This window comes from Pezoporus wallicus, unplaced genomic scaffold (genome assembly GCF_028554395.1).
Source record: "Pezoporus wallicus isolate ANWC-B61680 ecotype Strahan unplaced genomic scaffold, APGP_CSIRO_Pwel_v1 contig_13643, whole genome shotgun sequence".
NCBI classification, from domain to species: Eukaryota; Metazoa; Chordata; class Aves; order Psittaciformes; family Psittacidae; genus Pezoporus; species Pezoporus wallicus.
Genome location: NW_026638179.1, coordinates 25,601 through 48,688, shown reverse-complemented (window position 1 = coordinate 48,688; position 23,088 = coordinate 25,601). Strand labels below are relative to the sequence as shown.

The window sequence follows — 23,088 nt, the reverse complement described above, 5'->3', positions numbered from 1 at the left end:
TGGGGCTTTAGATTATTTGCAGGCAGGCCAAAGCTTTTTAAGAAAGAAATTAAGTCTATCCTACTTCTAGCAATTCTTTATGTATCTGAAATGAAGGAATGCAAAAATGATATTAACTGGGAACGAAAACTTTTTTCGAGCACTGTCAGCTTCTTAAAGTCACCAACAATCTGTCATTAGTCACCAGTATGCCCAAAGCAATTCCAGCACAGCCAAAGAATTAGAAGAATATTTGCAAGTAGAACAATATTACTAAATATTACTAAATGCAAGATATGGAAAACTTAATGAGAACAGTAAACAGCTCAAATAAAAGGCTCAGGGGATTAAGTGTTGCTAAAAACAAAAGGGTGTGAGGGAGAGAGAAGAGACAGACACCATTATGAGGTAAGTGCTCTGCTCAGCACAAAATATACCCAGGTGTCTTCTGTCTCCCTATTCAAATAAGTAATTGCTACTTTGCCCACATTTTCAACTTCCCAAGGAAGCTGCTTCTTCCTGAACCATGAGTGGCAAATAAAACCCCAAAACATGACTTGTTTACAAGACAGGTTTACAGTAAACACTTCTACTAGAGAAAAGAAATCGTTTCAAACATATATATACACACATATATACATATACACACATGCATTTATTTATATATACTGAAGTTGTTCATGAATTATATGCAAGACCACTTCAGGTTTTATTTATTTTCTCTCTTCTTAAGGTAAGGTGAAAGTGAGATTTTAGTCCTTAACCATACAAAAATCCTCCTTAACATGTCTCAAAGGCATTTGTGTGCTGTCTCAAATTATTTCAAATGTTACATGCAGTATAATTACATTTACATAATCATTTAGCAAATCAAGTCCAATAACGCCTACATTTTCTCAGCATCATGAGCAGATTACAAAGTCATTTCCTTACTTCACTGAAGCCATTTTTAAGCTTTTTCCTTCCTTTAACTGTATACCACTTTTTTTCATAGTGAGGTCCATGCTATTTGGAGACCAAAGCAAGTGGTCAAACAACAAACACAATACAATAATACTATTCACCGTGCTCATACGTATTCGTCTCTCAGCCCAAAGCTGTTATGCCTTTTTATTCCATTTTCTCCCCACTAAGTCTAGCCCACTTCTGGCAATTCTCTACCTAACAAACATGAAGGAATACGAAACTCTTCCAGCATTGCCAACCTTCTAACAGTCTTGTGTGTGTTTGTCTAACTATCCACATTCCTGGTATTGCCACTCAGCACTGTTTCAGTTCTATGAAGTTGTGTTGGTATTTCATGGAAATTTGGAGATTTTAGACACCTACATTAAGCATCATTATTTTCACCTGAGGCTGGTTGCAGGACTCTTCCTTCTTAACATGTTTAAAAACCTCGCATGTAACTTCTCTTACGAAATATTTCAAAGAAGTATATTTTTTGAAGGATGTGATCCAATTTCCATCATATTACTTTTTAGTTTTGAATAGCAAAATATGGAGCCTAAGCTGCTTGCCAAATACATACCTAGACTGTATACACCAGGAATAGAATCATTTAACTTTCTCACCTAATTCCGTATGCGTGCATCTATATATATTGAGATACAATTCCCAGATCTTCAGTTTCACATGAAGTTCACCCAAATTCAAAAAAAAAGATGCTATGAACCAATTCAAGTGCTATCAAATACCACAACATCCCATGGTTAGCAAGCTACTATACTGTACGTACAGTTCAAAACACAAGTTGGTAATCCATAGCCTGGAAAAGAAGCAATGCTAGGGAGGTGGAGAAAACTAGATAAAAAACAAAACCAAAAAGCTTTTGGTTTATAAACATAGTGTTTCAACACCAACTTTGCTGTTTATGCTCCCCACACTGTTACACTTGTCTCTTGGCATATGCTCCATCTGGCTGTGGAGATGCATCTGCTTCTTTATGCTGCAGGCTCTGCATGTGCAGATGAGCTCTACATGCTTACTCAAAGCTATGATCTGACAATCGCGTCTCTGACACTATGTATGTCTATGACTAAAGAACATGTATTGCTCCTACGACTGCTCTTCATTAGGATTTTGTGAAAAGGCAGAGAAATAGAGTTCTTGTTTGGTATTTTAACACATGATGATGCACTAAAAGCTTCTGCAAGATTAAACTGGCTTGTTTATGCTACTGTAACTAGCAGCAGGTACATTTACCTGCTTTTAGTCTTGCTCCTGTCAAAACCATGACATGACCACTATCACACTAAGCCATGACAAATGTCACTTCCTATTAGAGTCACCATTCCCCATGTTAAAGAGATTTAATACAAACATCCAAATCACTTGCTGTAGCTTACATCAAGAAACAATTATGATTATTGCAATACATCAGCTTTTTACAAGAATATGTTTACAGTAGTTACTTGAAATAGTTTAGGATTTATTTTTTACACTTTTTAGTTACTGTTTTCATTACGGATTATTGCATATTTCAAGGACAGCTGTCAGTATCTGGGGTATAACCTAAGCCTTATACAGCACATTATACTATGCTGAAGATAGCATTAAACTATACACTGCAGAAGAGGCTTATTAACTGACACCTATCAGAAATTCTCATGGGCACAGATGTCAACCAGCAAAGTAGGTCACATTTTAGACAGGCTCCTAAAAATCAAATCACTTCAGTTTAATGAGGTGATATGATAGAACATGCACAACCCACCCAGGGCCAAGTGTAGCTGAAATAAACCCTGGCTTGCTGTATCACTCAAGGAACATCAAAACAGAGAAAAGAGGTAGGAAGTTGAGCTAAACAGGCAAGAAGGGCCTGTCTTCAACCCTCCATTCCCAGAAAAAGTGAGGCTGAAAGAGAGGGAACAAGTGAACAACTGCTGCTTTTGGAGGCCCTCTCAGGGACAGGAGGACCCACCATGGAAGTGCTACCCTGTAGATAACCTATAATAATCTTAACACGCCCTATGCTAAAGAGGGTTGAGTACAAGTGCCTACTCATTTCCCTTTTTTCCTTTGGATGAAGGAAGAATGAACGCTCACAGTCTCAAACTGTCTTTTATACATTAAAACATTTTGTTGACCATATGGATACAGAATCCTGATAAAACCTGACATTCCTCCCATTTTACTCTACAGAAGTACTCTGCTTTTTTCTTCAGGAAAAATAATCACTTGCCAAGAATAATGTGTTACAGAAAAAAAATCCACAAGCATTAAAGCATCAAATGCTGCAACACCTACGGCAAGTCCTTCAAATCACAGACAGCACTTCAGCGTATCAAACTTCAGCTGTGCCAGTATGGCTTTGTTAAACCAAATACAGGATCCTAGCATTTCAAGAATTCAAAGCATACACTTGATGTGAATCTCAGTTTTTTCAACATCCCTGTGCAAAAGAGCTGGTTTTCTCCCTCAAATAACTAATAATTTTCATTAGTCTTATAAGACTAATTCACTTGATGTGAAAAGGACCATATTCTCCAAGAGCAAAAAGCATCAAAGCATTTTTAATTAAATTTTTTGTTCCTGAAATCACATGTAAAAGGTTACTTTTTAATTTCAACAGAAGATAAACATTGTTCCTTTCGTGAGGCTTGAAGGAAAATTACACTCTCCACCTCCTGAGTAAATACCTTTTGCTAGAAGGTCAGATCAGCAATCACAAGCAAAGTTTCACTGTCCTCACCAACACCACCTGTGTTCACCCTCCATATTTCAGAGGGATGCAGAAATTAATCAAGAAAACCCCATTAGGTCAGTTGTGTCTGATCCTGATAAGAAAGGGCATTTTCTCACAGGCCTGCTTATGTTCTGAACATTAAGTGTTTCAAATAATCCCGTTTGCCCTATTCACCTCTTTTTTTCCCAGTGCTGTAAAACAGATTCAAACAGCAGAAGAGTCAAAGATCACAAAAGTTGAATCCCAGCTCAAAAATGCCACACAAATCATCCTTTAAATGTGGTTACAAGCCACGTGTTACAAGATCTTCTCCCTTTATCTTAAAAGTATCAAATGGCAGGGAAGGGACGACTCTCAAGCATACCACTGACAGCTAGAAAACTAAGCTTAAAATTTCTTTCCATGGCAAGAATAGGTAAAGAAGCCAACAATCTATTGATAGGTAAGTTGTTTAGAAATTGAAAGGGGGGAAAAATAAGGGAGGGAGGGACAAGGAAATATTTACAGAAACTCTAAGTGGGATCAACAAAAAACCCACATAAAAGGGACAAAAAAAACTGAAACCAAGAGGAATAGGACAGCAACAGAGCATTCATATCTACAGTAACATGTACAGTGAAAGACATAAGGGCATGTATCAAAAAATTCCTGTATTCATTTAAGATGCCAATGCTCTCCCTCCTACTTTGTTTTCACACAAACGTTCCAGCAGCAACAGAAGATACCAAGCTCTGGGCATGTGAAAGCAATTCCTATGCCAAAATTGAACAGGAGGGAACTATAAGGGGAAGATGTCTCATCGATTTCACTTAATCATTTACAACATTGCTATCCACCCAGTACTGAAAATTAGTAACAGTAGATTTGTTTCTTCCCTTATACAGCTTCTGAGCTGTATAGAATTAGCTTTCCTTCCAGCATAGCAAAACACAAATCAAAACGACCTTCCTGTCATGCATATCAGGACCACAGTGGGTCGAGACTAAATGCATGGTGAGCCTCCATCACAATAAATACCATTTGTCATATTCAAGGAGGCAAGTGAATACTGAAATGTTAACTCAGAAACACCTCAACTGTAACTCCATAAAACTAAATTACTTATTCAAATTGGTTTAATACATACTTGACAGACTTTTAGCTGGGTATTTTTTGTAATTTCTATTTGTTAAAATAGTGTTTCTATGTAGGCATGATAAAGAGCAGCCATTTTACATCATTTTTCAGAACACTTCCAAAATGCTGGTGCTGTAACTTCACCTCTACCACACACAAGCATCCCTCAACGGTGACATTAATATGTAGTGAGCTTTTGGCAACTTGCTACTGCTTAAATACAGGTGTCTTAGTCCCCCATCTCATCTCTCCTCCCTACCTATGCTGAACCTGTCACTGCATCTGCTCCAAAGCAGATCATACTCTCCTCTGAACCAGTTCTGTTGTAAAGCAAAAGAGTAGATAATTTTCCACTGAAAATGAGTGCTTTTCTAAATTACAGACATTATTTACTTACACTGGGAAACACAGCATCTGATCCCAACCATGAATGATTTCTCCAATTCCATAGAGAACAATAGCTAATAGATCACAAAGCTAATATACAGATGGAGCAAATCTTAAATGCAATCAGTTGCAAAGAAAATGAAACTGTGGAATATCTCTCTGAAATACTGAATACAATTTTTTTCTAGAAGCCAACAGTGAGAAAACATTGATTTATCTGAAATATATTCAGCTTGTAAATATTTCATCCTACCAATTTCATTTTCCCACCCAGAACAGAGCCATAAACTTAAAGAACATATTTTCCCTGCAAAAATGTATACAATCCCCTTTCTGGCTGAAGAACTTTTTTTACTTCCTTCTCAGAAAAAAGAACAAAAACACACAAAAACATCTCAAGGAGACGAATGAGCCCACAGGGCTAATCTGAAAAGACAGCTAGATGCACTCCTAGATTATATTATGCTCCAAAAGTGAGAGTAAAGTCCCAAATCCCACACTAGTGTAATACAGTAAGCCTACAGAGGAAAACTGGAAAGCATCTGCAGATGGGTCCTTGCATGTTCCACCAGAAGAGAAACCACAGATGCACTTAGGTACTAACTGCACCTTTTATGTAGTTGTCAGGGGGCAAATGCTTGACACTTGCATTAAAAAAAGCCACCAAGAAAAAAACCTACATCAGCCTTGTGTAGAAATGATTATGGTTCTTAGTCCTCAGGTTGTGAAGAAGCACTGTTACCACAGGTCAGAACACAAAGAGGCCTTAGATGCAGAACAAAAAGCAGCCTGGCTACTTGACTTGCTTGCATCCCTATCTCAAATTCATGTCCATCACAATCAAAAGCTCATCTTGAAAGAACTGGGTTTTCCCTAACTCTGCAGTAGCTATCCCTTATTTATATTAATCCTGGTAATACTCCTGCAACTCTTCATAGCTTGTATTATCCCTCTTATTAGTACTCAACACTGAAGACATAAGGCAGCTGACAAATTAGCAGAGAATCTTCTCAGCAAGAAATAAAAGGCATTTGTCTATTTCTCGGGTTTCTTTCAATCTGATTTTTGCTTGAAAACTAATTTACAAGATCAGCTATTATCCTGCCTGTGTTCTGCGATCCCCTTGGCAATGAACTCTTTAGCTATACGAGGCTAATCACTATTCCTAAACCATTCCTAAAAAGCAAGGCATTTGTTCAGAAGACAACTTTGGAATTTAAATCAAAAGCTGAAGTCAGCCACCTGTTTTGGTCTATTTACAGGACTACTGGAGACATGACTTATCTGAAATGCAGTTACAGTGCAGAAAGGCTCCAACTGCCAAGAAAATCCTTGATTTCTACTGCACCTAATTTAGAAATTATGTACTGGAAAGAGTTACTATTTAAAGCACCAGCATAATAGAAGTCAACAAAACCAATACCTTTGAGTAAATACATTCATGCTGTTCTACTACTGCAGAAACTGCGATTGTTCTACTGCTGTTTTAACTGACATAGAGAGTGACTGGACAAGAAATTCAATTAAGTTCATTTGCTCCATAGATTTACTTTGGGGGGGGAGCTTTTTGGCTGAACAAGGAGCAGCACAGGCAGTGGCTGATTTGATCAGAGTGCAGCATTTGATTGGTGAAGTGGCTACTGGCTCAGAAAAGCAGCCAACTATAATTGTCAGAGTGAGGGCGCTCTTTGGACCTTTTTCTCCATCCAATTGATTTTTTCCATGAAAACCTCAAACACTTCCCCCTCTCCCAGAAAAACAATCATCTTTCACACCTCTATTTCCATTGCCGAAATGTGGTTGCAATCAAACATGTTTCCCAGAAACTGGCAGGGGGCGGAGGGCAGATGGGAAAACAACGTGGCTGTAAAGACAACTTATTGCCTTAGGAAAACCAGACTAAAAGCAGCAGTTGACATTTTATGACAAGGTTTTCAAGTTATTAAATACATTTGGTTAAAATATCTTAAAATACTCTATAGTACTCTATATTTCAAATGCTAAGGAGATAAGAAAACTGATGTGTCTTTTCATATTGTTACCTCAACAATATCTGAGTTGGTTCGGCTTTCATGGGGCTCGTTGTATTCTGTGTATTTAAGTAGAACTTTGTCCATATCAGTGCTGGCATACTGAAAGAGTTTGTTAGAGCTGTTAAAAATGATGAGTGCTATTTCACAGTCACAGAGTACACTCAACTCATATGCCTTCTTCATTAATCCAAACTTCCTCTTCGTAAAGGTGACCTAGAAAAGAAAGGATAATAGTATTCTTTTAAACACATGATGGGTTTGCAGGACTATAATCAAACATTCAAGAAATATGCTAATGGAGCCTATTTATTCCTACTAAAAGCAACACAACTGAACATGTGTACAGGCTCAACACAACAACTACCTGTAATATTCTGGTGTCACTTTGAGGACCAATACCCTGTATTAGACTAAGCTGAACAATTACACCCCCCCCCAAACTCTTCCACTAAAATAACTACCAAGAAGAGTTTAAATTTGAGGATCCTCTAACAACATTTCCTTCTGTTCAACACCGACTTTCAAGGTATCACAATATTTACTTCTGTAATGATGAGTTATTCCATAACTACTCTACAACTTACTCACAACTTTAACTAAAAGTCAAAGAACACAGCTATATCAATGGCAGTAACACTGTAACTATGTAATACTATTTCTAATTATGTAAAGCTAAGAAATATTCTTATTGTGTAGCAATTAAGCCACCTAATCAGATTCATTTATACTTTGAAGTTGTTTTCTGCACTTGGGAACATCATGGAACAATCATTCTGTCCAATTAGAACTGCTGTAGAGAAATAAATCCATTACAAACCATCACAGAGAACCATTTGCCCATAGGAGGAGGGAAAAAGACACTTATAAAAAAATCACTATCAATTATGAGAAGAAAGGTTTTAAAAATTATTCCTTTCACAGGATTTCAGTTCAAGATATCAGAGTATCACTGTATTTGATAGCAAACTGAATCAAACAGGATTGATGCTAAAGGTCAACTTTTCTTAAAAGACAGTATTTTTACTAAATGTCCTCTTAAGTGTCTCAAAAAGGCACTTTATCTACTAGTATGAAGTTAATATTCCAAGACATCTTTAATAAAGATGTTATTTTCGGATTCAACCTTTCAACCTGAGCTTCAGAGCTGAATCAAACACCTCTGTCTATGGCCACATTCACACCCCTGCACTACAATTTGAAGTAAATGCCTCTGCACAAGTGAATGACCTACATGCCCTACTTGTTTAGCAGAAAATAGTCTTTTGCAAGATAGGAATGAAGTAAAACACAAGAAACCATCAAACCTGTTTTATGGGTTTCTATTATTTCACGTGTTAATTACCAAGGTGTACATCAAGTTTTTGGAAGACGGGTGGGAAAATTCTGTGTATACACACCTCAAGGCATTTTCTCCAGAGATGAGTATCTCATGCATATTGCTTTTTTAATACTATCCATAATTCAAAACGTATATTCTACTTCCCACCACATGAATAGTCTCAGGGGGATGCAGACAGATACTTTAACAACAGCATGCTGATAATGACTGTACTATTAAAACAATATATGCATACTTTACTCTTTTACCACAGGTGTCGGCAAAGGTACTGTGGACTTGAGATTCCCCTCTGGCCATAAAACTGCATCCACATCCATCAAAAACATGTGCCCCCTGCCCCCAAAATACCAATGTCCACGCACTTTTTGAAACCCTGAACTGTTAACACTTAGCCACAGCAGGAACAGAGATAATGAACAGAAGACCCAGAAAGATGAGAACATGGAATGCTGGGCTTATTATCATAACCACAGTTTAATTTCAGTTCCTGTGCAGTGTTTCTAACTTAGAGACTTAGGGTTTAAAGACCACTAATCACAGAGGCTTTTGTGATGCTTGAATAATCCATGTTCAGACGAAAGGTAAGTACTTCCCGTAACTTTTTTATTCAACCCTTTTAAAGCATGTCTGGTGAGAAGCTCCATTAAGATAGAGCACTACCTCAAACAATTTTATGTAAAGTGCTGTAACACATTAAGGCTCAACTAGGGTAAGCAGATCTTTTCACTTACTTATTGTTTAACCATTACAATACATTAGTGAGACAAGATGCCACAAAATCTGACAGATTTTACCTTAATGCAACTTCTGTTAAGAGTTTTATTTTCAGTTATCAATTCAACAAATTGACAAAGTACAAATGTAGGTTTTACTGGGCTGTGCTTTTCCCAAATGCAGGTGGAACTTTTACTATTCACCTATAACACAATACAGCTGCTTTTTAAAAGAATTCTCCTGGCAGTTCTGTCACTTTACACGCGCCTATTTCCACAACACTGGTGTTTATCCTTTCTTGGATGGGACATTAAGAATGACTTTCCCTGGACTCCTCTGCGGATTTGGGAAACACTTTTTTTTTTTAAACCACCGTTGTTGTTGCTCTGATATACTTCAATTACAAGACATGTAAGAGATTATTACCTGAGTATGAACAGGTACAGACAGGTACTACCATTTGTCAGGAAAAAAGGCATCATAAACAAGATGGGTGTGTGCTGTTATTACTTTAAGAAGACACTAAAAAGACTGAAGGCACTAGTTCCATATGACCCTGAAAAGTAATCTTTCTTGCCTCTTGTAAGGCTATATTATTTGAGAGATTTTCTTACTTGTGAGATACTCAGCCAGCATCAATTTCTCACTTTGTGTTTGGACAGTGCTCAGCACAAACCCCACTACCTCTGGAGTCCAAGCCTTACTTTAACAGCCATAGATTATTATAAACTCAGTTTTCATTTAAGAACTCAGAAAGCAGAAATATTTCTGCAAATTTCTCTTTTCTTTTTGCCATTTAATGTGCCATTTAAGATCACAGTAAAAACAAAAAAGATGTTATCTTTATTACAGGCCAACTGCTTCCTCAGCACCAGTACAACACTGCTTAGCAAAAAATGGGTGAGGAGGAGAGAGCAAAGGCAACAAGACTGCAGTTTATTCTCTTCCGCTTAATGAAGATAAATGCTCTACTGCTCATTCAAGCACGTAAGACTGCTTAATTAATAGTACAATGACAGTCTCGGGACAATCGCAATCCCCCAGAGTAACGGTCTATATATTCTGTTTTGAGTCGCATGCAATCCCGTCAGAAATAAGATGCCTCTGATAAAACAATAGTTTTTCTTCCCACGTAAGTCATATGAACTTGCTCCACAGGCAAACCTCTATTCTATTCTTATGCTTTCAAACAAATAAACACCTTACGTTAAACATCGAAAAAGGACATCACATGCATGTTCATGAGTGACCTACTAACCAGCTATGTATGCCATAGAAAAAGTGACAGAACACAACTGAACTACACTTTCGTTCTGGCAAAACAAACCCTACATGTCCTCCTTACATGGGTCAATGAAAAAAAAAAGGTCAAAGTAAATTAATACTAAGTGCATCAGGGCATTTTAGTATATTAAAACTCTACAGACCAGCTACCAAAATCACAGGACGCCAGTGGGGTTAAAGAACACCATAAACGCCTCTATACAGAAGAAATATGGCTCCACTAACAAAAGCTATTTAAGCTATTTAATCTCTTTAAAACCTTTTAAAGCCAAGATGCAGTATGTAATCATCTCTGAGTTTCCACAGAAAAAGGGTAAGGCAAGCTGTCCTGGGTTCAGCTAAGGAGAAAAAGAACTGCTGCAGCTGAACCCAGGACACAAGCCTAGTTCCATTAGAGTTTAAAGGCTTTTCCTAGTCACTAAAAAGCCCAAAAATGTCCTAGCAAAGAACAGCCAGAAGCAAAACTTCAAATTTAATTCCCATATTTTGCTTCAGTCATAGCAATGGTATAAGTGGGCTAAAATTTGATACAAATGCATTAATTTTCCTCTTCTCTACTGATGTAGCCTGAACAATGAGATGGAGATCCACAAAAAGAAAAACTCCCCCTCAAGTCCACCACACCAAAGCCAGGTTACAGTGTTAGAGTTTTTCTATTTCAAGCAGAACAAAAATTTGTCCAAGTTACTCCAAGTTAAAAAAAGGGGAAGAGGGATCAATTTCCATCTCCTCATGTCTGAGTTTCTAGAACAAGACCTGAAGGAACTGAAGTTATTAACTCATCTACTTTTACTACATGTACTTAAGACATTTATCTACATCAAACATACAGTCGCTGTGTGATTAAAGCTGTTAAAACACAATACTTGGCTTTCTCCCAAACTCCAATAATACTTTTCTTGCTATATATAGTCTTCTGAGAGTTTACGTTGCTTTTAAAGTGATACAGGCAGAAAAACAATCCTGAAGTCACTAACAAAGCAATGGGCTCTGAGCTGATTGTGTCAGCAGCAAGGCAGTCTCATGGAATTCTGACCCTACCCCAACATCAAGTTGGTGCTCAGACAAAACTAAAAAAGTAAATCAAATACTAGGAAGGGAACAGAGAACAAACATCAGTAAACCACTCAGTCCATGTTTTGCATGCAACTCAAACACTGCACTGTTGTGGGTCTCCTTGCCACCAAAAGTAACATAGTGATATTTGAGAAGGATTAGGGGAAAGCAGAGAGAATGGTCAAAGGTGTGCAATCAATTATGTTTTTAAAGAACTAAGTTTTAGGGTGCATCAGCCTGAAAGAAGTTAGTTTAAAAGAAAATAAGGAAACATTGCAGAGGTCCACAAAGTAACAAGCAAGATGGACAGCCTAGATAGGGAGTGCCTGCTGCCTCTCCCATACAAGAGCTGAATAACTAGCAGAACTATGACAAAGTCTAAATGTAAAGGTGCTTCTTGAAGCAACAGGTAACAGGCCCATAGGAAAGCCTAGCCAAAAGATGCTATAAATGCTGCAGCTTTGCAAGGGCTCCAGGGATAACCAAACAACTTCACTGGCAGGAGGTGGGGAAACCAAAAATAAAAATATCCATTAACGGTTGCTAAATATATGGAAACCACATCCAGCTCAGGAAATCCCTGAGCTAAGAATAGTTAGAAGCTGGAAGAATATTAGAGTAGTGTAACATGTGTGTCTCCATCCTACACTTACTTGCTTATGACCATCACTGGATAAAAGATACCGCTTAGCAGCACCTTTGGTCTGAACCACAATGACTATTCTTAAGAGTCCCAAGTCATTCTCCAATACTTTCCTTACAAATGGTAGCTTCCAGATCCCCCACTGTGCATTTTCAATATTCAATTAAAATTTTACTTCCTATTTCATGCAGCAATTTAGAAGTCAAGAGGAAACTCTCCTTCTATAGAGTCATCGACCTTTGGTACTTTTCAAAGTTCAAGGACACCTCTTTATCGGGGCAAGAGCAGCTAAATAAGTGGCTTTCCCTAAAACAGCACACATTGGAATACCCTACCCTTTTGACCGACAATTCTTCAAGGCTGTTATAGCAAACAGCTCTTACAAGAGGTATAAAACAATGCTTTTAAATAGAACCATGTTAACAAAACTCACGACTATACAAACCATTATCAGATCAAGCAAGGCGTCTGTTTCAACACAATCCTCCAGTCTAAAGGAAGTACAGACCAGGGTACCATTTAAATAGCAACAGCAGATTTACAGTGAATTTAAAGTAGTAATTGATATGAGTTATAAATAACAAATTTCCCCTCAAGCAGCAGTAAAACAATTAAGACATTTCTTATTTGTATTCTGGTAATGCCATCTGTAGGTACATGAAGACAAAGCTTGCCTTTAGAAGAGCACCAGGATGAATGTATTCAAAGTTTCCATTCATTTTTAGGATTCTACTGAACTCGCTCATAAACTCCTTGTTTCTCACCTGCCTGTTCCGTTCATCCATTATTCTGGTGATCTGTATTTTCTTTCTCCCCATTTTTGGCCTCTTCTTTCTTTTGCTTTGCAATCCAGAAATATACTAATCCAAATGTCACTCTTCAGTATTCTAACACATGATACAGTTTTCTTTTACTGTCTTCAGCTCGAGAAAACGTTCTTATTTCTTCTTATAAGTGCCTAAAAAAAGAAAATAAAAATAAAAAATTAATTTACACCACATAACACTTGTCTGTCCATAAACCAGATGCATGCGTAAAGTAATTTCAGCCAAGAACCAAGTATTTTCACTAGTAAAATGTTACACTACACACTTTGTTCCAATTAAATCAATTCCAACTATTTTGCTAGATTCTACCTATAAACTACAGATTGAAAATTATAATTTCATACACTTGCAACTGGATGCCGTAAAAATTTTTTGCCAAGTGGGTGGTGCTCACCCCTATAACCTCTAAGCTTCAGGCTTTGAGTTACTGAAGGTTTCAAAAATTCACCCACAAAGTTATGGAAACCTTACAGAGAAACCACATTGCTGGTCCCCTTTCTCGTGTAAAATGATCATCATGATAACAAAAGAAAGGCATGAGAACATCAAGTTTCTGTTCCTAAACTAAATTACATCTGATTTTGAAAGACAATATTTGGAGTTTCATTCAGAAACAGGAGGGAGAAGGAGTATTTTTATTTTAAAAGGATTAAGACCACGGGAAATCTTTTCGCAGCAGTCCTGTTGCACAGCTACCAATACACCAATGAGTACTTAAGACATTCACGCAGTTACTCTCTCTTCAGTAACCTGCAATTCACACATTTGTCAATAACCAACTACCATTCCAGCACTTGTTTCATGTCCTTATATTGTTTCGAAAGATAAAGGTGCATGCAACTTGAAAAGCCAGTGTGCCATCATAATATTTATCTGGTACTAAGGCACCAAACTAACACGTAAAACACCAGTATTTAACCAACTTTAAATGCACTTTCAGTAAAAAAAAGAATTGCTAAGACATAATCCAAACATACTTCTTCAACTGTTAAGATAACATTAATTCAACAAAACTGGAGGACAAACTGAAATAAATTGCCTCTAGAGCATCAACTGTGTATCAGTGTATAAACATGAAAAAGGTACACCTTACTCTATTACCACCCAATATTCATTAAAATAAAAGGGCAAAACCAGCCACAATATTAGCTTATAACCTCTCTAACTTTCCAACCCGAAATGTCTTTTGAAATCAAGCCTTGCATATTTTACTATGGGTGTCACAATGCCATATCCTTGAGGCCATGTGTAGAAAGTGGTGCAACCACATCACCATCAGCCAGTTAATGAGTAGAGACAGCAAGAGGCAGATTAGTCACAGGCTGCACTTCACAATACATTCAATTCCCACTGAGGAAATAACCACGATGTTCTAACACAGCTTGGGAGGCAAAAAAGAGGTGGAGGAGCATCACAAAATGACGGGATGTCATTTTATATTTACCTGCTATCAACAAGGGACTGCTTTGGTAAAACACTGTAAAATTCCCCAATGTATTTAGAGATACTATCCCATGGAATTTAAGATCAAATCAACACTAGGTCCATGTGATGTCCACTGGTCACAACAAACAATGCCACCACCCACAACCACCAAGAATATTCACTGCACTCTAAATTTCAATTCATAAAACATCAGCTGCCCCACTCAGGAGAAAAAAGCCTCAGCTCCTACTACAATCACACATTACATTTAGTTCTGCAAAATTCTGGTTGCATCCCTTGGACATACCTAATAAAAGGGTCTCTATAAAACTGCTATTAAAATCTGGGGGGTTTTCTCATTCATGCATGGTTTTATCTTTTAAATATACCATATATTGTTCAGTCAGTTCTCTGACCACAGAATTACCAGACTCCTTTCTCTGCTTTTTAAAAGCAAACACCACGGTAACCAACTAGTACATGGTAACAGCCACCACATGTGACACCAAAAATCCATCTGGTCCAGCATCTTATCTATGGCTATGGCCGAGTATCACCTGGATGGTAAAGGAAGGACATGGGAATAGAATACACATATAACACTTAAAAGCTATATTAGCTATATATAAAAACTGTAACATTTATAAGCCATTTTCTCCAGATATTCAGCGACTTTTGAATCAGAAACTTCTGGAGTCATATTTGGAATCTTAAGACTTAAAGCTGTTCATCAAATGTCCGTCAGTATTACTTTTGAATTTGTGTTAAATTTTTAACACCAGGAAGCGAGGAGTTCCACGGCTTGGTTATGCATCAGAGTAGAAGAGACATCATTCCATTTAAGCCTGACCCTTATAACTCTATTTGGTATCTAGATTTTTAATTATACAAGGCAGTAAACAGTCACCTTCACCCTTCACGTCAGCCCTGATTTTGATGCCTATGTTGTATCTTCCTTCAGTCACCTTTACTCAAAACTAAATAATCCTACTCTGATCAAGCACTTCTTACACAAAAGCCATTCTCTGGCCAGCTGGCTCATCCTCTCCACCCTTTGCAGTTACCCCTGTCCTTCCTGAAACAGAAGGACGGGCAGTGTGTATAGTATACAGGATATGAGGTATATAAAATTTTGTTATAATCTACCATAAATTTATACAGAGGCACAATAAAATATGATGTTTGACAGCATTAGACATAGACCTGGGCAACTTTACTACTTCTCAAAATTTTCCCAAGGAAATAGCCCTATGCTCCAGAACACAACTTTAAAAGCCCTGTGTGGGACCGCACACTTTCATACAGTCCTATCACATACACTCATCTCTTCCACCTTCTGCAGTACACATTCAAAAGCAAGTCTATGCAGTGAATAAAATAAGATCTCATGGGAGAACAAGGCAGAGAGTAAGAGAAATATGACTTGAAATTATGCAATATATATACTTAAGGATACAAAATGAGAAATGCACAAATGTTTTCCATGAGCTAATGGAAGAAACAATAGCAGAGAAACACTATTACCTGCTTCATGTACCATCGCACAAAGGGAAATGGGGAAACTGACTGTAATTTTCACCAACATTTTGTTACAGTTTCAGGGTGTTATTTCAGGTCTTGAACAACTAGCATGCTCTATTAGGCATAAATGCATCAACCCATTTCACATCTACAATCTCTGCTTCACCCTCTTTAATCAGCCCACTGCTGTCTCTCATCTCTCTTCTTGCCTCTCTCTACTTTCTTCAACCTCAAGCTCTTTTCTCACTTAGCAGATTCCAAATCCCTACTTGCATGTCTGTCCCCGTTTAGGTCCAGCCTCTCCTCCCTCACCCACACGTTGCTATGGACACCAGAAACCTGGCTTTGGAACATATTTGCCAAAGGCAGCCCAGCTCTGAAATACAGCATCCCTTTCATTTTGAAGTCACGTACAGGATGATATTCAAAGCTAAGAACTGAAACATAAGTTTGGCATGAGCTTAGGGCAGAAAGGATCCTGACACTAACTGCAAAATCAGAGTAAATTGTGCAGTAAAAAGCCACTTTTCATGCGTGCTCAGAACATCCAAATGGGAAGTTACCACCAATGACAAATGCATGTTACATCTCTCATGGGAACAATGACTTTTCCATTTTCTAATCCTTGATCGTGTCAGAGCTGCTGTTTTACTTTCCATCCTGACTAGCAACAAAACCATGTAAGATAAAAGACAGCATCCACTACATGGTTTCATCCAACACAGAAGTAACAGTTTTAATTTTGCCAAATCACAGTTGCATTGCGAACATACTTAAGTCTTAAGTCACAAAGTCATTTCATTTAGATAATCAACAAAATTTGGCCCAAATAAAGGAAAACTGATACGTGAAGATCAATGCATATTTACTTCTGAAACTAAATGTGGAACTAAAGTGGAGTAACCTTGATGAAGGTACCATTCTACTTCCTTAAGTGACAGAATCAAATGATAGCCACCAAAACTGCCTTCCATGACTTGAGGGTCATGCAGAAGCAAAGTATTTCTTTTTCTTGTTTATAACAAGAATTTCAGCAAATACTAAACAAAACAATAAGAATAAACAGAGAAAAGAAGGGAAAAAAAACATGTGCTTCATGATGAGCTTCAAAGAGAAAATATCAGCTTGCAATAATAGCAAGAAAAATGATACTTGTAGCTGTCCAAGTAAAAGACTATTACTATATAAAAGTAGATTTCATTCCAAATTTTCTGGGTTTATTCCCTTCCCCTACAATTTGAAAACACACTAAATACTGAAAGCCAACAGAACCATATGCACAAATACCCCCTCCTGACTGCAGATTTTCAGGAGCTCTGCTCCCTTCTCTGTTGTCAAGGTTGCTCACAGTTTCATAATAGCGAGAGATACAGAACTTTAAAGCTAGGAAACTGTGTTTGACCTATTTAAAAAGATTCTTTCAAGGGTTCAGTGGAAAGAAATTATATCTGTGCAGAACTCCACAAGGTTTGGAAGCCTTCTGGCAGAACAGGTTAGGAAAAACTGTCAGAATTACACCCCTTCCATTTATTTTCCCTTTATTTGCCTCTGCCTCTTTGTTTTCTTGGAACTTCCATTTCAGCATCATGGTTACAGGTTACATTTGACAGTCACCATCTCAGCAGAGCTCATTTACTGCAATGCACACAAAGAAATGAGTGTCATGACGTCAGATCATTTGCATGATAACTCTCAAAAGCCACAGCTGCATGAAAACGGATCTCTACAGATGCAGCTCACACTGATAATACTTAGGTAAGGCTTACTAAATAGCAGACAATGTTCTCTTATTAAATCAAGGTTAATAGGTCTTTTTCTAGTCTTAAAGGAGCTTGTGCAGATACTCCTGTAGATTCTGCCCCTCAGCATGAACTGATGGGCACAGACTGCGCTACCAAATCACAGCCAAACTGCACTCACTGGCAATTCCAACTAACACTTTGCATGCTCACCAAGGATGTGACCAGAATATAAAGATTCCCATACATAGCAAGATGGATGAAGCCCATCACCATGTGTTGACTTCTTTACATGAACATTCCACCAACCCTGCTCCAAAATTCACTGCTACCATTTTGAAGACAGATTTTGAAATTAAGATTTCAAGCAAAGGGACTCTATCTACCTTTATGTGTGCCTTTAACAGAGACCACACTCACATTCTTGCTGTGGTTTTTACAGAGGCGTGCAAAACCAGTAACAAAACAGTGTTTCCTTCAGCCACATTTCTACAGCCCTGTCATAATACATTGTTGTAAGTAATGTCAAATGTAAGTGTAAAACAATAGCACAGCCTATCCCTTCCACACAAGACATGTTGTCATTTATCTCACTTCTTGTCATACCACAATATTAGGAAATAAACCTTTTTTCATCCTTCATTTGGAAGCTATTCTTCTACATCCAAGTAGAGCCTTACAGTGAGACTGGCCTCAGAGCTCCAAGGTCTTCAGCTAGCAAGTGATACACAAGCATTGTTATAAAACAATAATACCACCCTTAGCCAAAATAACCTTCTGTAAGAAGTAGGACAACATAAAAAATACAGGAAGCCATAAACAATTCTTGACTGATATTCTTTTTTATGCATCATAAAACACTTGTTTCTTTTAGCTGGGAAGGACACCACACACCTTTGATACTACACAATTTTAGTGAACCGTACTTCCAAGAGTGGATTTGTGAAGTTATGCAACTAAACACAGTCCCCAGCTCCATATTAAAATGAAAACTATTTCTGAGCCTCTAATTTGTAAGTTACAAGGGTTTTCAGACTAAGCTTTTGAAGGCATATTAGAAAAGATATCAAAATACTCTCAAAAAATACTGTCTTACTGAAGAACTGCACCTTTCAAATCCTATTTAAATATACTGTTGCTCAAAAGGGCCTTTCTGCCATTCCCTCCCATGCAGCAAGTAAGATGAAGTTGAGTAACTGTATTTTCTTGCAACTACAAAAATCTAAACTGCATGAAAAAATGGGCTAAGACTGAGATGCCCGTTTTTAAAACAAGTTTTACTACTCCTAGAATGCACTTCTTTTTAAAGATGGATTTTCTCAAGCCGACAGAGCAAACAGATTTCAAGAACTATCAGCATCACCTATGACAGCACATGCGCTCCTAGATAAAGATGACAGATGTGGCCTTGTCCAGGACCAGGAGTAGCCAAGAATTCTGCTCTAGTTTGTTATTTAAGATGCATTCACATTCCAAAACTCAATCCCATATATTTGTCACACCGTTAAACTGCTATGAGCAGAAAGCCAAAAAACAAAAAAAACAACCTGCTCAAGTCCAAAAAAATATGTATCATCCTAGTCTGAGCCTTTATACCCTCTAGAAGCAAAAGAGCCATTATCAAGCTATCTGTAAAATCACACATCTTTACCACATCTTTACCACATATTTTCATGTGATATTAAATTCGATTTTATTATTCCCATCCCTATATTTGATCTTGATATTTTCTACAATAATTTATCCTTGCGTTCCCAAAAACATGTTAGAGCACAGCTGGAAAACAGGATCTGGAAACTGATGAGCTAACAGCGGACTAAGATGACCACAGAAAAAGAACTAAACTTTCAATATGGGATTAAAATCCAATTTTAGATAGAAACACAACTTAAAATAATAAGTAACCACACGAATTCTGTTTTCAGACATCTAGAAACCGATTAAGAAAATAAGTGCATGACTGAATAGCAGTCTGGAAAACACACTCTGAAGAGTTTCTCAAGAAACTTGTTCCTAATTTATCATATAATCTGTTGAAAGATGCAACTTTTCCATGGTCTACAAAAACAGCCAAAACCAAAGATGATTCTGAGCTCTGTTAACAAAAGAAAACCCAGTATTTAAAAGCTGTGAGCAGAAAAATTAATTTCCTAGTGAATGAACCATAGCTTTTAGAACAGCCATGTCAGCCTGATCACAATTTTACATCTTTTGCCCAAATAACCTTTTTTTCCATTTACAGCTCTTAGAAATTAATAAAGTACATGAAGAAATCTAAATGGAAGTTTAGGTTTGATTGTTCCATTACAAAGTAATCATCATTTGATGCTCTGCAGGTATTCAATTAGTTTAAAACTCATTATACATTTTGTAACTTTCAGTTGCAAGCTTAAAGTGCAACTAAAAGTCTTTAAACACAGACTTAAACCTACAGACCTCTGTGCAACTTAACCCACAGAAATAAGGTTTCTTCCCTGAACTAAAATATACACATAAAAAAAGATATTAAATGATCAAGATCAAAACCATCTGCTTTGGGGTTGTTAAGTATCTGCAATGGCTGTAGAACTTAGCAACCATATGGCAAAAAAAAAAAAGGCACAGAGCCACATATCTACTTACCAAAACTCCTTTCTGTCTCAAAAGAAAGAGCCACCAGAATGAACCTTCCAAAATGCTGATAAGAACATGTCTACTAGACATGGCTTTAAATTATATACCATTTCACCCACAACAATCAGCTGCTACAGAAGAGCAGGAGGCAAAACACAACCTTGTGAAATGAACTTCTTACATTCATCTTGCAGAAAAAAATCACCAAATCCATGCTACTGTTCTCAGCTGGGAAAGTAATTGGCTTTCTTTAAAGACAGCCTAACGACTCAATAAGAATCAGCTGAAAAGACACCTTCACAAGCATTGGTAATCAACTAAACAACAAACACCTTACTGTGTGGACAATTAAAAGGCTCATTTTAATCTTCTTCTTCATCTTACAATGAAAGAGGCAAAATACACACACAGGACTGTTTGGTTTCCAATTATTATACTTACCAACCAGAAAAGAGCTTTCTTCTGGTTTTGCAACATCTTAACACTTCCTCAATCTTCCCCAGGCTCACTGATGCATCTTTAAATGACACTTAGAACGTGCTACATACTGCTAAGTTAAGTCATGGCTTTAAGAAAAAGTATTATCATGGGAAATCTATTTCCAGAAGTCTCCATATTTCATCAGTTACCGCAGTGACTCGCAAGCTTTAATTACTGCCATCTTGGCTCATTACTTTCTCCATCTCAACATAAGTTTATCATTTGATCAGAGAATACAGATAATCTTATTTTGCGTAACAGGCATTTGGCAAAGGTATACCTCATTATCTCAAAGTTCTCACAATACCTCTGCCTCACTTGTCACATCTATATTTATCCTTGTGGAAATCAGCAGAGCAAACCAGGGTCAGGGCAGCAAACACCACTGGGGACTGCAAGTGGACAGAAGACACTTACACAGTTACAGCAGCTGAAACTGTTTTGACCATTGATTTGGACAGATTTCTGTGAGATTCTAGACAAGCTGCAGCACCTGTTTGGTTTGGGGTGTTTTTTTATATGTGGTCACTCTCTGTTTTCATCATTTTATAGAAAACTAAATTGAAAGCTTTCCTCTGATGTAACATGGCCACGTCAGGCTGAATTCAGCAGGAGCAGCATTTGAAGTGTAAGCAACAACATGTCAAAGTAACCTTAAAAATTCAGCTTCCTGGCATTTCTGTTTGGACATAAGGAGCATTGCTCTTCTTTTTGCCTCTGAGAACTACATGATTTAAGTAGATTGTCTTTTCTAAGGAGAACTGAAGTTTTTAGTAGGTGCTTTTGGGGGGCAGGCTAATTTTACAGTAATTTAGAGCCTCAACAAATAACCTACATATAAAAACCTGAACATTCATAAACCAAAAACTAGACCAAAACATCCCTCTATGTTAAGTTCTGATGTATCATAACCACATTTCACAGTGGGATTATTCAGCAAAAAAATAAATACCTGAAAGCAACATAAAACAATATGAGTGTACTACTAATTCTACACATAGTTCAAAATCAAACAAGGTGCCAACTGAGCCAACTCCAACAGCATACTGACACGAGGGTTACAATTTGCAGAAACAAAGGCAGGCAGAAAAACCATTCAGAACCCAGCACACACTGGAGGACAATGTTGAGAGATTTATGACTCTCATCCTCCAAATCCTCTCTTTAAAATTGTATTCAAATTTTGCAGGCTGCACTTCAGCTTCCTTGTAGCAAATGCCAAATAAGCAATTCTCCAGTTAAGTAAAACAGTGTCTGTTTTCAGTGTATTAAAACTGACTGGTGTACAGCTGGCACAGTTTCCTAAGGCAAGAGTAGAAACCATAGCAGATTTTTCCTTAGGAAGCATGTATATAAAAGGCATTGCATTGCCTCAGTTTTTTAGTTTCTTCTCCTGAAAAAAACAAAAAATGAAGAACATAAATTATGAGATAATCTTATTTAACACTGAGCCTAATGTAAAAAAGCCCTGTGAGCCTGGTGCTTCAGCAAACCCATTTTGTGACTTGCAGCAAGTCTTCCAACACTGTGAAGTTCATGTATCAATGATTAAACTTCTGCTAATTCATTGTTAGTTTCTACTAAGAGGGAAACTGTCCATCCTGCCTACAAAGGACAAACTGTTGAGGTAATGCAAAAAACAGCCTCATGACAGCAACTTCAACACATGTTACTGAGCAAACACTACAGCAATCAAAAACATTTACAGCTGACTTCAGGAATGTAATGGGATACAAAGGCAGCCATAGTTGTTGCGTGATTCTGCTTGTACCTTGTCCTCTGGAGAGCCTCCTCAAACCAGACTTCACCCTAAAATCCACCAGATTTTGAGGGTCTTAGCAAGGGGGGAAATGTAAGCAGATGAATGAAAATACAGAAGGATTATAAACGAAGAACCTTCTTGCACATTGTGCCCTTGCAAGATGGGTCTTTATTCCCAAGTTTGGCTTCAGTCAACAGTGTCTTTGTGACACAGAGCACCGTGTGCTCTCATTTTGTATTTGGGAAACTTCTTCCCAAGGTTCAGCTTTTTCTTAACTGATCCAATATATCGGCCTTTCTTCACATTCTGTGCACGCTGCAGGCTCCGAGCTTCTTGCCCAACTCCCGTTTGTGGGGCTTTTTGTTTGCTTGTTGGTATTTTGTCTGTTTATTTGCTCTTGAGGTTTTTTCCCTGCTGAAACAGGCAGTCTCCACAACCACTTCCCTCCTGAGCTTTCTTACCAAATACATAATTCCAGTCTTCCA

General features: G+C 37.6%; 1 protein-coding gene across 9 annotated transcripts in view; it reads right to left on the bottom strand.

Moving 5' to 3' along the window:
* Positions 1 to 23,088, bottom strand: part of MEF2A (myocyte enhancer factor 2A) — an 87,424-nt gene that overhangs the window by 38,859 nt on the left and 25,477 nt on the right. For 8 of the 9 annotated variants that reach the window (XM_057409743.1, XM_057409733.1, XM_057409739.1 and 5 more), the window contains exons 2-3: positions 13,001 to 13,194; positions 7,210 to 7,413 (exon numbers count right to left, since the gene is read on the bottom strand). In XM_057409743.1, coding sequence (XP_057265726.1) covers positions 7,210 to 7,413; positions 13,001 to 13,054 — 258 coding nt within the window. In that variant the 5' untranslated portion in view covers positions 13,055 to 13,194. Of the gene's footprint in view, positions 1 to 7,209; positions 7,414 to 13,000; positions 13,195 to 20,370; positions 20,526 to 23,088 lie in introns of those variants that run through there. The other variant, XM_057409734.1, reaches the window with a different exon arrangement.